The 13,983-nt window shown below is 48.0% G+C and overlaps 1 protein-coding gene across 1 annotated transcript in view; it reads left to right on the top strand.

Annotated features, from left to right (window-relative positions):
* Positions 1 to 284: 284 nt before the first annotated feature.
* Positions 285 to 13,983, top strand: part of PTPRO (protein tyrosine phosphatase receptor type O) — a 212,254-nt gene continuing 198,555 nt past the window's right edge. Inside the window, exon 1 of the mRNA XM_053257391.1 lies at positions 285 to 897. Coding sequence (XP_053113366.1) covers positions 808 to 897 — 90 coding nt within the window. The 5' untranslated portion in view covers positions 285 to 807. The remainder of the gene's footprint in view (positions 898 to 13,983) is intronic.

Here is a 13,983-nt window from a genome sequence, read left to right on the forward strand (position 1 = left end):
GGGCCCTGTTTTTCCTCCCACTGGGGAAAGTGCAATGTGTGCAGAGGTCAGCAGACTGGGAAATGGCCGCAGGTGGAAAGTTGTTAGCCAAAGTGGCCCCCGGATTGAAAAATAGTGAAGATCACGGAGCTTAGCGAGAGCATTCGAAAGCTGCTGTGTGTGTGGGGCGGGGGATAGTGGCGGGCGAGCAGGGTCTGGGGAGGGTGGAGCGAAAAGTGGGCGGGGATAAAAGGGCGGGGCCCGCCAAGCAGAAAGCGAGCAAGGCGGCGGAAGGCGGTTCCTGGTCAGTTTCCTCTGGCGCGTCTGGAATGAAAGCTCCCCATTCATTCCGCGAGCGGCAGCAGGGCAGGGCGGACGGCGGCGCCTTGCTGACTAGGACCACGCGGCCACTCCTCCGGGAGGGAAAGGCGGCGGCGAGTAGGCAAGCGCCTTGCCAGCGCCGATCCCCCCGCCAGCCCTTGCCACCATCCACCGGAGCTGCGATCGAGGGGGTGGTGAGGAGGGGAGAGTAGGACGGGAGAAGCCCGGCGCCTTCTATCGTCCCGGAGGAGTGCGAGGGGAAAGATGGGTCTCCGGCGAGACGGGCAGGCTGCGCCGCTGCGCCTCTGAGGCGGCTGCTGCTGCTGCAGCAGCGAGACAAGCCGGCTCGCCATTGTTAGCAGCAGTTTTGGGACGCCCGGCGCTGAAAGCCCACCTTCCGGATCCCTCTGCAGGCAGAGCGAGCGAGCGAGCGAGGCTCCCCTCCGGGCGCTGCTGGCGATCAGGGCGGCGTCGCGGCTCTGCTCCCGGCCGGTCCCCTCTCCGCCAATGACCAGGGACTTCGCCCGGGGAGGAAGGAGCAGCGCCCCGATGAGCCGCTGCTGCTGCCGCCTCTGGCTCTTTGTTTTCCTCCTCAAGGTAAGCCCCCGCGTGCCTCCCAGCCGCCCTCCTGCTCGGCTGCCTCGCCGCTCAGTGCAGATCCAGGGCGCTCCGCATCTCCTTGGGGCAAGGAGAGACGCCCGCGAGGCGTGTGAGCCGGAGACAGATGGATGCCCCCCCCGCACCCCACCCTCTTCTCGCCGCTTCCTCCCTGCGCTGCCGGCGGACTGAGGAAGGCTCGAGGAGACCCGCCGCCTTTCCTCCCCACCCTGCCTCCTCTTCCTCGCGCGCGTGCCCCCTCCCATTCCCCCCCCCGCCCGCGGGAGCCTTGACGCGTGGCTAACCGGAGCTGGCATCAAAGGTCGGTTGATTGGGATCCGCTTCCCAAGGCGAAATGAGGTCACTTTCACCGCGAACATTCCCCGCGGCTTGTGTGTCACTCCGGGCTGGCAGGCGAGTGAAGGGTCAGCCTGCTGCCTGGCTTGGCTTCTCCGCGGGAGGAAAGGAAGCGGGTGCGCTGGGGTAGGCAGACCGAGGCAGCGCGGCTTTGGGAGGCGGCTACTCGATGTTGCCAAGTAGCTGGCTTTTTTTTGGTCTGTTGCAAGTAGCCCTTGTCTGGAGCGAGGTGGGTGGGTGGAGAAAGATCACTCTGGAACGGGTGAATTGGAAGTGGCAGGAAGGGAATCCTCGTCTCGGGGTATGGCCTGAAGGCAAACGATGCAGCCACCTTGCTGGAGTTAAGCAGGGTTAGGTCTGGTCGGTGTCTGGATGGGAGACTGGGAATCCCATGTCCACTGCCTTGAGTTGTATGAGGAAAGAAAGGTGGGATATAAGTAAATCTCTTAGCTCAACCCCGGGGTGCGTTAAGAACCTCTTCCTTTGTCTCGTCACTCAATAACTACTGCAAGCAGGCGGGATCTCCACCTGTGAGTGAGGGAAGTGGCTTCTCGGCCACAGGACTCGGTGGAAATTCCCTTCTGTTGGTAAGAGGAAAGATGCACCTTGACAGAAGTGATTCTTGGTGAGCTTTCCACTCTTGGTGGGCCTTTTCCATCATTACCTAATCCCGATCCAGCCCAAGAATCAAGAAGTCAAATCTTTTTATTTTATTTTAAAGCCAGATTCTCTGCTAGGAAAAAGCAGTCTTAATGAAACTGCTTTCTATATAGTATTGTCACTGACCCATCTGATTTGGAGTTGCTTATACTGACTCACTGTGGCTCTTCAGGGTTTCCAGTGGTGTTCCTTCTTAGCCCTACCAGGAGATGCCAGAGATTGAACCTGGGACCTTCTGTGTGTAAAACTGAATGACAGTCACTGCTCTTGGAGAGGGAAGTCAACTAAACACTCTAATCCTTTCATTTGAAACTGCCTTATCATGAGTTGGAGACTTTAAGCCCATGTGGCTCAGAAGTCTCTGCAACAGCCCTGCAGGATTTTGGACGGCTCTTTCCCAGCCCTACCTGGAGTTACCAGGAATCAAACCTGGGACCTTGTCCATGTTAAGCATGTATCTTACCATTGAGCTATAGCCTCACTTCTGAGCACCACATTGCTTGGATCCAGTTTGAACGCAGTGATTTATGTAAATTGCCTTGTACAGAATTTTCACCCCTACTACCCAAAGAAACCCTGAGTCTGATGGCACTAATTCTTGCATTCTCCATTCTTCCCTTCCCTTTGGGTGATTATACATTGGTGAGATCCAAAGTTGCCTCTTTATTTCTCTTATATTGGCAAACATGCTCCAATAGGTGTCAATATACTAAATTAGACTAAAATGGTAGAAAGGCAATTGCTTCTTAATGAAGACCCGTTTAACAAGCGTCTGGGTTTTCTGGCTTCTGAATCTTTTAAAAAGTGAAGCGTGACTAGTCGTCTCAAGTGAAAGGGAGCTATCCATTCAGCACCTCAGGCTCAGTCCCATTTTATCATACCAATATATGGAGCTGCTAAGAAGTTTGCCATAACAAATGGACCTGCATGATCAAGTTTAAATAAATGCATTCTTTGAAAATAAGTTGAACCATTTTCAGTGGCATACGTACCCGTTGCACGTGTGCTCTCTCTCTTTCTCTCTATCCACACACATACGCACACACACACGTATGTACCTTTCGCTAATCCCATGTGTGGCAGCTCTCGTGAGAGTTCGCAAGCAGCTGCCAGATAGCAGTGGGGATGGGCAGGCGGACAGTGGCCAGGCTGGCCGGCGGGTGGGGAGGGAAAGAGGCAGCCAGGCCAGCAGGCGAGGAGGGAGAGTGCCGCTGGAGGGCGGTAAAAGAAAGTGGACTGGAAGGGGGGAGAACGGATTGGGGCTGAAGTGGGGGTGGGGGTGGGGAGATGAAATGAAGAGATGCTTTGTGCCAGATCAGCTAGTTCTATATAATATGCTTGGGATCAGGCTGCTAGAAGGAGAGAAAGGGAGAAAGTTGTAAAGGCATCCAGTCCATCACATATACTTCCAATGATCAAAGGAAGTTCTAGTGCATTGTAATTAAAACAGCTGCTATATGAATTGCAAGTTGGTTTAAATAGAATTTTAAGTACATCTGATTGTAACAATTACAATATTTGTTGAAAGGGGGTGGGACACTTGGTAGAGCACATTCTTTGCATTAGAAGGCCCCAGGTTCAGTCTTTGATACTTTAGGTTTGGGAAAGACCCCTGGAGGCCACTGCTCCATCAGTGCAGGTGATACTGAGCTAGGTGGGCCAGTTAGATGGTGTGACTCAGTATTAGGCAGCTTCATCTGTTGAAATGCTCCAAACATGGCCTCTGAGGACCACACTGGCCACAGTCAAGAGACTTGCCTGACTTAGCAGCAGTGTTCCCTCTCATTGTTTTCACCTCTGTGCAGAATGGATTTTGTTCTGGGCAGCAGTATCTAGGCAGTGTGTGCGCACCTGCATTCAGAGTGGGGCCTTCCTGATTCAACCTGAGCGGGACCTAACATTAACTGAGTGGACATTTAAAAACAACAACTTGTGAGCATGTGCACACCTTAGAGGAAGCAGTGGTTGTAGCAGTGGTTGCTATGCCACTTGATAAGCCACTTTTGAAACCTGGAGTAATTTAAAAAAAACACACCACAATTGTGTGATATTGTTGAAAATCCCAGTCTTATTGGGAGGAATCTAAACCCTGCAGGGCAAGCCCCAAGGAACTCCTCTGGCTTGTAGCCAGTGTCAATACAGTTTTGTCACCACTCTCCAACATATTGGTAACAGGTGATTGGCTGATCATGTGGTGTATGACTCACAACTTACAGTATTAAAATATATTGTATTCCTAGCCACTTGTTCAGATGGTAGAGAAAATTATTCTCATTGTATGTACCAGCTTTGCATTTAATACAGCCACAAACCTGTGTCAATCTGTTGATCGAAACAATACTTGGGTGACCCAATGTTTGTTTCCTTGCTTTCACTACTTGGCTTGCTTGCATCTACTGAGACCCAATGCGCAGGCAACAGCCACCATGTGAAGACTGCTTTAAATCCTTCATGTAGTGGCAACTTATGCACAACAAGATGTTCATAAGTTTCAAGGCTCAGTTCAACATGCTGGTTAAGACTCTATAAGATGTGGATCTGTTTCACCTTGGGGGTTGCCTGGTCCCATCTGAGTCTCCCCTACCCCTCACATCCCTTCTGGTCAACTGGAAGGTCCCTGCTGTGTAATGAGATCTATGGTATATGGCAGGCCTGCTTAACTTGGGCCCCCTAGCTGTTTTTGGACTACAACTCCCATAATCCCCAGCCACAGTGGCCAATAGCCAGGCCTGCTTAGCTATCACATTGTTTGCCTTATTTGATCTATTCTTTATGCCAGGGTTTCCCAAACCTGGGCCCTCAGATGTTGCCAGACTACAACTCCTATGGTCCCCTGATACTTCTGCCATTGTGGCTTAGGATGATGGGAGTTGTAGTCCAACAACATATGTGGACCCAAGTTCGAGAACTCCTGCTTGATGCTGCCACTTGTGTCCTTTTTTAATTGCTTTTTTAAAAAGGTTGTATTGTGAATATTGGTTTTGCTCATTCCGTGGGAAGTCTCGAATGGTGCTTTGGGTAGTTGAGAAATTGTTCTGTAAAAGCTGTTGCTTGTTCAGTATATGGTTACAGATTCTGACATGGTTGTTAATATATTCTTGATCTTTATACATTAGCACTCTGCTTTCCTCTCCACCAAACCTTATTTATTTATTTATTTATTTATTTATTTATTTGATTTCTATACCGCCCTTCCAAAAATGGCTCAGGGCAGTTTACACAGAGAAATAATAAATAAATAAGATGGATCCCTGTCCCCGAAAGGGCTCACAATCTATATCCATTCAGACAAATGAAGACATATAGACATGATTTAATTAATTTGTGTGCATGCTGTCCTGAGATCTCAGGATCTTACCCTGCACGTCTGCAAAACCTGTGAAGCCATGGTAATCAGTGGCATGGAGATTGTGCTGATGAGCCCCAATACACTAATAGCACATCAGTGAGAGGCTATGTATCAGTATATTGTGTGAGAGAGAGCTGATGTTGCATAGTAGTGGAGTTATAGATCAGGAAGTCCTTGGCTTGAACCTCATCTTTGTCATTAGCTTATTAGCTGGTCTTAAGCAAGCCACTCAATCTCGGCATCCCAGCTGCAATCTTGGAATAACACTCGCCTTGTAGGGTCGTTGTAAGAATTAGAACAAGATCGTATGCATGGAGTGCTCTGAACACTTGAAAGTGCTTTATGGATGTTGGGCATGATCATACTAATACCAGGAGCAGTGGCCACCGTTGTATACATAACTGTTCCCAGCTGTAACTTATACAATTCTGAAAATGATAGCTTTTGGGAGGCAGGTTGACATGATGCGTTACAGAAATCCAGATGTGTGGCACCCAGAAGTTGCAATGTGTATTCTTTTTAAGTGTAAGGGAAATTGCCATTTTCAAGTTAGTGGTGCTGCTATGAGAACTTCTTATTTATTTACATCTAGATCTTCCTCTTCTTCCAATGAGCCCAGAGTGGTGTACATGCTTATGTTTGTTCTTGCAACAGTCCAGTGAGATAGGCTAGGCTGAGAGGTAAGCAAGCCCAGAGTCACCCAGCGAGCTTCATGGCTGAATGGAATTTTGAACTGGAGTCTCCGCACCCTAATCCAGCACTCTAACCACTACAACACACAGCAATGAGGCTTGTTTGTAATGCTTCCTCCCCCTCCCCTTACCCTATTGCTGCTTCTTTTATATAAAAGAAGCACAGATTTTCAAATGAAACATGCTGGGGGAAATGACTGTTTCAGAACCGATTGCCACAATTGTGAATATGTGCATTAAGTACTATAGAGCTCAACAGAACCTACAACACACTATTGTACTAGCTTGGATTGGACACTGGAAAAGGGGATTGGACAGCTCTATCAATGACTGCTAGTCTGGGGGCTATGGGCCACCTCCAGGCTCAGAGGCAAGATGCCTCTGAGTACCAGTTGCAGGGGAGCAAGAGTAGGAGAGAGGGCATACCCTCAGCATTTGCCTTCTCTGAGGCATCTGGTGGGTCACTGTGTGAAACAGGATGCTGGGCTAGATAGGCCCAGGGCCTGTTCCAGCAGAGCTGTTCTTATGGAGATCAGGATTGTGACTGAAATGCCCACATTTTTTTAAAATGTTTGTATCCTGCATTTCTTCCAAGGGTGAGAATGCTGATCAGGAGCGGATTTCAAAAGACTCCCCATTTTCCCCCCTTCCATCTTGCAATTGCTGAGTATCTGAAAATAGTCCAAATTGCATGTGTCTAGCCACAGCTATTGCTTAGATCCACAGCTGGATTGGGGCCTGTGTGTACACTATGAGTGAAATCTATATGAGTTTGATTGGCAGCTGGCATAGTCTAGGTAGAGCCACACAAGATAAGGCACAGGTGATGCATGAGTAGTCCCCCAACATATATCTGTATTGAAATGCCTCTAGAGGGGTTGCAGACTTGCTTGGAACAAGGGTTGAGGTCTGTGTTCCCTCTAACAGGGATCCCCAGACGTTGTTGACTACAACTCCCATAATCCCCAAGCAAAAGCTATTGCAGCTGGGGAGTCTGGGAGTTGTAGTCAACAACATCTGGGGATCCCTGTTAGAGGGAACACTGGCTGAGGGAGAAGATGCTAAGCCCTTTCCTGGTGGGCTGTTATTTCCAACCAGAATTGCCCTCCCCAGCTGTTTTTTCATGTTTGCAGGAAAAGATAGGGTCCCTGTACCATTTCCCTGAAGGGAGAAAAGCATCTGGGGTCTGCTGAGTGGAAAAACAAACCTGGATGGAAACAGTTAAACATCTCTTCCCTCCACTATGGCTTTGGTTAAATTCAGACACATCTCATGGCTGTATTTCAATGAATAAGAAAAACAGAAGACGTGAGCAATTTCCTGACATTTTTTTCATCAAGGAATTTAATTAAAACGATGTACAGAATAGCATTTGCAGATAAAGGACAAAAATCATCCTTGAAACTGAATATTCTGTTGAGCTTTTAGAGAATCAAACCAAGGCTAATACCTTCTGTACCATATTCCCTCTAAGCATAGTCGGATTCCATTATCTGGTAAACAGATTTTGGTTCTTTGAGAAAGCATCTATTGTCTGGATTCTTTCTTCTCAAAGGTGTTTTGTAACAAGCGAATTGCTTCATTATTGGAGTACCTGAGTCTTCTATTTCCACGCCTCTATCGATGCTAGTTTTGCAGTTCTCTATCCTTTTGCAAGTAATTTTTGAGCAGCTATTCACATATAGCTCACCATTACTTGGTGTTTTCTCTTCACAAATGTCCCAAAAGAACAATGGTAGGATCCACAGGGAATATGATATCCAATAATGTCTTGGATAGTTCTTAAGATACTTGTTTCCAGCACTTCTTCACTAGCTTTTATTCGGGGTAGGCTGTAGTTTGGCAATAGAGCACATATTTTACATGCTGAAAGTCCCGGGTTCAATCCCTGGCATCTCCAGGCAGGGCTGAGACTGTCTCCACCTGCAACCCTGGAGAACTGCTGCCAGTCTGTGAAGACAATACTGAGCTAGATAGACCGATGGTCTGACTCAGTATATGGCAGCTTCCTATGTTCCTTTTGCCTGAGGGTGCCAGATTGGCCCTTAGCAGATCAGCAGTGGATTGTGGCGTCTCCACTTGCAGTCTCTCCTACTCCTCCATTTTTTAAACTAGCCTGTCATTATCTCAGCTCCAGGCTTGCAATGTGAGGATAATCCTGTCTGTCCTCTCCAGGCTTCTGTATGGATTACTAAGCCAATATATCTGAAGTGCTTTGAACTGTTGAAATGTGTGAAGTGTGGTGATTATTGATTAGCCAGTTCTATTGTCTCTGGGAACCTGCCCTAAAAATCCTCCAGGCAAAGGTCCTGAGCCCTTATGCGTTGTGCCCCCTGTGCTCAGTTTATTTCCAATCTCTGATGCTCTCTCAAAGTAAAGAGCCAATGTCCTCTCTACCTCCTGCCATTCTTGCCGGTGCCTTTCAATTACTCCAGCGCTGTGCATTATAGGGTCAGGAGTATTTTCTTGACGGATTCATTTATCCGAGCTCCACTTAGCGCTGCAAGCTTGGTTCCACATGACATTTTACTCTTGGTCCTTTTCCTGTTTCTTCTCCTGAGTGCATTTCATACGCTTCGTGAAACTTGGTTAAAGAGAGAGCTGCCAGCCACCCAGGCTCTGTGCCACTGACTGTGATTAGCCTTGTGCTCAAATTAGTCATTGGCACATATGCAAAAAGCAGAAAAAAGGCCAACCCCTGCTACTGCAGCACAGTTGTCCATCTCTGCCCCAGAGAGAACCACAGTGGTCACTTCTCAAGTGAGTAAGTCTCATTCATTGGATGAGTCCCATAGAAATGGTGTCTTATATTCCAAGAGAGAGATTATAGGATCTGAGTTCTAGAGCAGCAGTAGAGATACTTGAAAAGGGTAGTGTTGTGACCCATGCTCTGAGTAGTCCCTCCAGATCTGTTCTCGAGGAGGCAGGACCAGCCCAGAGCCTGGAGAAATCCCAGAATGGGGGTTCCCCAAAATAAGACCCTCAAGTCCCTCTAAGAGCTCTAGATCTTCTAAGATCTCCTCTAGGTAACCTTTGGCTTTCTAGCTGTTGTTGGAACAACTCCTCCCATCATCCCCAATCACAATTTATTTTGGCCAGGGATGGTGATGGGAGTTAAACAACAGCCAAAGAGTCCAGGTTGCCTACACCTTCTCTAAGACAACGACAACAAATATTTATATACCACTTTTCAACAAAAGGTTCCAAAGTAGTTTACATGGAGAAATAATAAACAAATAAGATGGCTCCCTGTCCCCAAAGGGCATGCAATCTAAAAAGAAACATAAGATAGACACCAGCAACAGTCACTGGAGGTACTGTGCTGGGGGTGGATAGGGCCAGTTACTCTCCCCCTGCTAAATAAAGAGAATCACCACGTTAAAAGGTGCCTCTTTACCCAGTTAGCAAGGGTCGAAGAGCCTGTCTCCAGTGCCTGCAGTGGGCTAGGTAGGACTTGATAGACCAGGAGGAGAAGTACCGGACATTTTGGCACCATCCCTACCTCTTGCCTTCCTTGTGACTAGCAGAACTCAGGTCTGGCTGCTCTGAATAAGGTTTGCCAATAGGGCTGCTATGACTAAGCAGGCACTAATTTTCCCTTGCATGTATCATTAATTGGATAGGGGGATATATACATAAACAAGTGCTAAGTGAAGAATTCCCCAGATGGGTGCAGCAGCTGGGGCAGTAGCATAGCCTCCCTGTAGAATTGCAGTCATCTGTTCAAGAGGGTGCAAAGAGCTGGATTTAGCCAACTTGGTGCCCTGCCCCTTCCAAACAGCTGAGCAGCTTATTCTACAGGGTTAGGCATACATGGCTCCAGCTGCTGCATGTGAAGATGGTTGGATCAGCACCACCTTCCATATAAACTTCCCCTCCATTAGAATTCAGCTAGAGTTTCTTCTATGACCTGCTGTACTGGGCTACAGATATTTCATTGCAAAGCACACATTCTGTGTCGGAAGGGAGGGATGCATTTTTGTACAAAATAATCACTGTCCTCTTTCAGAGAAGCACAGCTTATACATGTGTGCACTTGTTGCAGCTACGGCCACCTGCTTGTAGCTTTATTTCTTGTAGAAATGTACATGAAGTAGGCAAAACATGTGAGTACATAAAGTAATATACAAATAGCATCTCTCTCTTATACATGCACAATATGTTGTAACCTATGTTTCCTCCTATCTGACATTCAGTAGTAGATGTATATGCAAAACCCTAGAATCTCACTGTCTCAGATCCAGCCTGTCCAGGGACATGGATTGTTGACATACTAACTGAAGTTGGTATGTGCTTTTGGCCACAGTTAAGATCTGGGCATCCAGGTCCAAAGCACAGGCCTGATCTTTCAAGAGGAGTGCTACCCCATCTAGGAACATAGGAAGCTACCTTATATGGAGTCAGACCATTGGTCCATCTAGCTCAGTATTGTTGACACAGACTAGCAGCAGCTTCACCAAGGTTTCAGGCAGGAAACTCTCTCAGCCCTATCTTGGAGAAGCCAGGGAGGGAACTTGGAACCTTCTGCTCTTCCCAGAGCGGCTCCATCCCCTAAGGAGGATATCTTACAGTGCTCACACATCAAGTCTCCCATTCATATGCAACCAGGGTGGACCCTGCTTAGCTAAGGGGACAGGTCATGCTTGCTACCACAAGCTTTCCTGGTCTCAGCACTGGCTGAAACCCTATTCCCTAATGGGCAGTTTTTCTGACAAGGAACAGGAGCAGCTCTCTCTTGTCTGGATTAAGCTTCAGTTTGCTTGCCTTCCACTGGTCCATTACTGTTCCCAGACATTGGCTCAATAACTTCCTTGGTACACAGTGGAAAATAAAGACAGAGTTGGGTGTCGTCTGCACGTTGATGGCATCCAAATCTTCAGACAATCTCTCCAGTGGTTTTGTGTAGATGTTGAAAAGCATGGGGATCAAAGTAGATAGCTATGGGACTTCAGACTGACATCAACAGTCAGAGCACTGAGCAGGAATCTCCCAATGGCACCTTCTGAAACCACCCCTATAGGAAGGACCGGAACCAGAATGCCCCCTAGCCGCGTCCCAGAAGATACCATGGCCAATGATATTGAAAACTTCTAACAGGTCCAATGTGACCAACAAGCATGCACTCCTCCTTTCCACCTGGTGGTGTAGGTCTTTCTTCTAGTGGTATGACTACTTATGTAACAGTCTCCAAAGCAATTTACATAGAAAGATAGGACCTCCACTAATGCAACCAAAACATTGTTTGTGACCCCCAAGCCAGACCTGACACTAGATTGAAATGGGTCCAGATAATCTGTGTAATCCAAGAAAACTTGAATGGCCTCCACTCTCTTGAGTACCTGGCCTCAAAATGAAATGTTTGAGATCAGCCAGTAATTCTCCAGTAGTGTGGGATCTCCAGTATAGTGGGATGACACTAAGGAACAACCTAGATGTTACTTTTTTGGAGGCTAGCATGCCTGTTTTTATTTGGTAAAAAGCAGCCGGATCAATCCTCCACAAATTAGGACTGTAATGTGAGGGGAGGTGGGCTTTAACCCCCTTGCCACAGTCCTGTTTGACCCCCCCCCAAAGTCCCTTTGGTGTGAAATGAATAAAGGTAAACTGAGTAAACCAGGGGTTCTCAAATTTCAATTGTTGTTGGACTACAACTTGGATAATCCCCAGCCACAATGGCTGCCATTATGGCTGGGGATTATGGGAGTTGTCATCCAACAACATTTGAGGACCCAGGTTTGAGAACGCCTGGAGTAAATCATCCATTGAAAGACTGCAATGAAAGACAAGGGGAACCTTGGCCCAGCTGAATCTCATGTTCCTGAGCATGAAAGGCATTGGATTCTGCATTTGCAATGGAAAAATCAAGTCATAATTATTTCCATGTGCAACAGTTGGCTTATTCTGCACCATTTAGACCTTGTTGCATAGTGCTCAGTGTTAACACAGAAAGTGTCAATATAACCGTGTGCAGATGAAAAGCTGCCTGGAAGGTAATCTTATTATGGAAACAGCTGTATGGCACAGAAGAGTCCCAGCCACGGCAGCAAGTGTGTGGGTGTGCATTTGCCATTTCAGCAGTAACAGGGCAGATGCTACTCTCTAAGCTGTGTCTGGCTGGTGTGGATAAAACATCAGGCGTGCTGCCTGCTTCCCAGAGCTGTCACATGGGCATCTGTGAACAGTGGCTTTGTTTCCAAAGGGCTTGAGCTCCTCTAGGAGTGGTTCATTGACAGTTCAAGCATTCTGTTCACAGAGTGATAGGCCAAGTATTACGGGGCAGCTCATTGAACCAGAGCTGCTGATCAGGATGTATGCCTGCTTTGGGGCAAAGCTGCAGGTCTGAACACACTTTGCACACCCGAGCTGGGCAGTCTTTCTGTGCGGTGCTGATCTGCACCATGCCATTCTCCACTGCAGATGGGCATGGTTTATTATTATTATTATTATTAATTTATTATTCGATTTCTATACTGCCCTTCCAAAAATGGCTCAGGGCAGTTAACACAGAGAAATAATAAAGAAATAAGATGGCTCCCTGTCCCCAAAGGACTCACATTCTAAAAACAAGATAGACACCAGTAGCAGTCACTGGAGGTACTGTGCTGGGGGTGGATAAGGCCAGTTACTCTCCCCCTGCTAAATAAAGAGAATCACCACGGTAAAAGGTGCCTCTTTGCCCAGTTAGCAGGGTTGCACGGTTTGTGCAGTAAAGAGTTGGCTACCGATGCTAAAGTTTAGTGTTTACAGCTCTCTTTGTGGCCTGGCATTTCCTGGCGGGAGGAGACCGGCTTCAAAATAGTGGTTAACATCCTGACTAACAAAGTTCCAGTACAGCAGTGTGGTGTTCCATACTAAGCAGTAGCAACCAGCGAGGCCTACCACAGGGGTGGTGGTGTAATATAACTTTAAATCAAACCCTTCTGCCTCGGGTACCCGGCATTCTACGGGAACCAGCAGCTCCCAGTGATGCATCCTGTGGGAGACCTCCCCCGCCCACCCTGCTGTTTTGCTGGCCTCTGTGCATGCATGAAGGGACCATTTGAGGGATTGTTACAGCAAGTTTTGCCATGCTGACCCCAGTGGGGGGCGGGGCAGCCTCCCTGCTGGAAGCTGGGTCGGATGCCACTGGTTCTCGTAGGATGCTGGGTGCTGGCAGTGGGTGAGTTTGCTTTGATTTGAAGTTATATTCCGCCACCCTCACTGACCCTCCTGCAGCAGGTCTCGCCAGCGGCCAGTGATACTACCAGGCTGTTCTCACGAGAAGCCAAGACTGTGGCTTGGCTGCCCGTAAGACCCAGTGGGGTCTGAGTGGCTCCCGCCAGCACTGCAGCAGCAAACCCGCCTACGGAGCCCACCGGTTAGCTGAGGCTAAGGGTGCAAGGGTGCCCTTAACTTGGGCTAACTGCTCATGTGCTCCCAGTTGACTCTGGTGCAGGAGCGGGCTCTCGGACATTGCTTGATTGAATTTATGTACTGCCTAAGATAAAATCTCAAGGCAATACCCAGTTAAAAAAAATAATACAAAATAACATAATTGTGTACACAATTAAAATATAATACAAAATATAAACATTTGAAATTCATAAAAAGATAAAAATCATAATTGATAAAAACACATTAAAATAAAAAAAAATTTACATTACTGGTGGGATTCCCACAGTGCACTGCACACTCATGTGGTGCATTGTGGGGTTTCCAGGGGCTGGGACTACGTGTCTCCACACCCGCACCTCCATGCTGCCTGGGGCACCAGTGGACCGCCTGGGCATATGATCCGTGTGCCCCGACCCACCCAGACCCGGCAGCTGGATCGTCTGTGGGGAAGGTGCGTTTCTGCTGCCTTCCCCACCCTCAAGCCTTCTCCCACAATCATGAGAAAGGGCTCTCCAGCTGTGCTGGTGCAAATGGAGGGAAATGATCTCCCCTTCCTGCTGCAGCCACCTGTGCCATTGAGAAATATGCTCTGGAAGCTCAGGGACATATTTTTGGGTGGCACAGGCGGCTGCAGAAGTAAAGGGAAATGATTTC

This window comes from Hemicordylus capensis, chromosome 5 (genome assembly GCF_027244095.1).
Source record: "Hemicordylus capensis ecotype Gifberg chromosome 5, rHemCap1.1.pri, whole genome shotgun sequence".
Lineage (NCBI taxonomy): Eukaryota > Metazoa > Chordata > Lepidosauria > Squamata > Cordylidae > Hemicordylus > Hemicordylus capensis.